Below are 2,055 nucleotides of genomic sequence, written 5' to 3' on the forward strand. Positions count from 1 at the left end.
TGTATGCATACAATGTTGTTGCATGTTGGATGGGTCATTTGGCCAGTGTAAGCACATTAACTGGTTCTAATTCACTTCTCAAGATACAAATTTCAGCGTACAATTTTACGTTAAGGATCATGTGAAACAAACACAAAATCTCTCTCTCTCTCTCTCTCTCTATCCATCCATCCATCCATCTACCTGTCTGTCTGTCTGTCCTTCCGTCCGACCGTCTGTCAGTCTGCCTGTATGTATGTATGTATGTAAATGCGTTTATAGCTTTTCTTAAACACTGCCGAAAAACCGGTGCTCTTTGAACGAAATCCCTTCTCATCATCTGTACAGGTACTCCAATAGTGTAGACCAGTGAATTACCCGTTAGAAACCTGTAGCTAACGACGCCATTCTTCAATATTGCAATATAGAATAATAAATTAATGAATATATAAATAAAAATTGAGGCTTTTGTTGTTAACCTTCAACTAAGCTCTCATCCAACAGACCCGTGACCAAAGGCGTTCCTAACATGACTATTCCATTTCTTTCTCTGGTATTGGGTACCTAGGACTACATAGCCAAAACGTGCGCGTCTTGTTTGGAGACTGTAGGATATAAATTCGAAGGTAATTAGGCTACTGCTGTTGTTTCTAGCAAGTCGAGACATACCGTCTCAGTGTGAATACGTACTTCTTTTTCTTCCTTTGTTGAAGCGAGTAGGGTGTGATTTTGAGGTAGATTTGGCTGCCATTTCTAGCATGTGGAGCGATCGCATAGAGGCGATTCTTCTCTTTACGGGAGGTGGTTCACACTTAGCGCTTACAGCATAGCGATACCTTCGTCAATTGCATTTCACATACAACAACAACAACAACAACAACAACAACAACTACTACTACTACTACTACTACTACTACTACTACTACTACTACTACTACTGCTACTATTATTACCATACCCCCTCGAACATCCCGTCCATCACCACTGCTATTAACATCCCTATCACCACTCCCTCTACTACTACTACTACTACTACTACTACTACTACTACTACTACTACTACTACTACTACTACAGCGGTTGCTATTTTGCAAGGAATATAAACAAGACGGGTAGAGTAGGGTAGGTAGGGCCGCAGTGGCGTGATGAAGAAAGAAAGAACGAAAGAAAGAAAGAACGAAAGAAAGAAAGGACGGAAGGAAGGAAGAAGGAAAGGTCGAAATTGAACCGAACAGAGAGTCGATCCGGGTAGCAGACCCTTGTTTCTGTGGCTACCGGAGTCGTAATATTTACAACACAGAAGGCAGAGTTAAGAGTTCTTAGTCTTTTGTTTTTGTTATTGTTATTGGATAGATGAAAATACCGGGTAGACAGTCTAAGGAGGATAGCAACGAATAAGCAACGGGGTAGCGTCGGACCATTTCGTATGGGGCAGTAACCGAAGAAGAAGAACAACAACACCATCAACCCACCGCATACATACGTTAGAAAAATTTTATACGGGATCATTCGAAGGTGGAGTTTCTCAGTTGCGGACCACACGAAAACCCTCAGCGGCCAAACAGCATTCACAGAGCTTGCTGCTGTCAGGGAAGGACGTATTTAAACAGGAATGACGAGGATCAAATACCAGCGGTTGGGGCCGTCCCTGGATAACACTCATGCCGGACATGTAACCGCAAGGCTTCAGGATATATTACTTCTAATACTTCTACTGTTGGTCACTTTCTCCGGCCACTCAGTGTCCGCCGAATATGATGATACGAAAGGTTTGTATTGTTTTCCTCTAGAAATTCTTTTATATTGCATTTGTGTGTGAGTGTGTGTGTCTGCGTGTGTGTGTGTGTATGTGTGTGTGTGTATACATGTACTTGTGTAAATGTATACATACATACATACATACATACATACGAACGTGTGCATCTATATATGTATGTATGCATGTATATATACATATATGTACGCTTAAATGTGTAAGTGTATATATATTCACATACGTATATTTTTATATAAACACACACACACACACACACACACACACACACACACACACACACACACACACACACACACACA

General features: G+C 41.2%; 1 protein-coding gene across 1 annotated transcript in view; it reads left to right on the forward strand.

Annotated features, from left to right (window-relative positions):
- Positions 1–631: 631 nt before the first annotated feature.
- LOC106874738 (uncharacterized) overlaps positions 632–2,055 on the forward strand; it is a 13,678-nt gene continuing 12,254 nt past the window's right edge. The window contains exon 1 of the mRNA XM_014922573.2: positions 632–1,748. Within this exon, the coding sequence (XP_014778059.1) occupies positions 1,592–1,748 (157 nt within the window). The 5' untranslated portion in view covers positions 632–1,591. The remainder of the gene's footprint in view (positions 1,749–2,055) is intronic.

Source organism: Octopus bimaculoides, chromosome 14, assembly GCF_001194135.2.
Source record: "Octopus bimaculoides isolate UCB-OBI-ISO-001 chromosome 14, ASM119413v2, whole genome shotgun sequence".
In the NCBI taxonomy this organism is placed as follows: domain Eukaryota; kingdom Metazoa; phylum Mollusca; class Cephalopoda; order Octopoda; family Octopodidae; genus Octopus; species Octopus bimaculoides.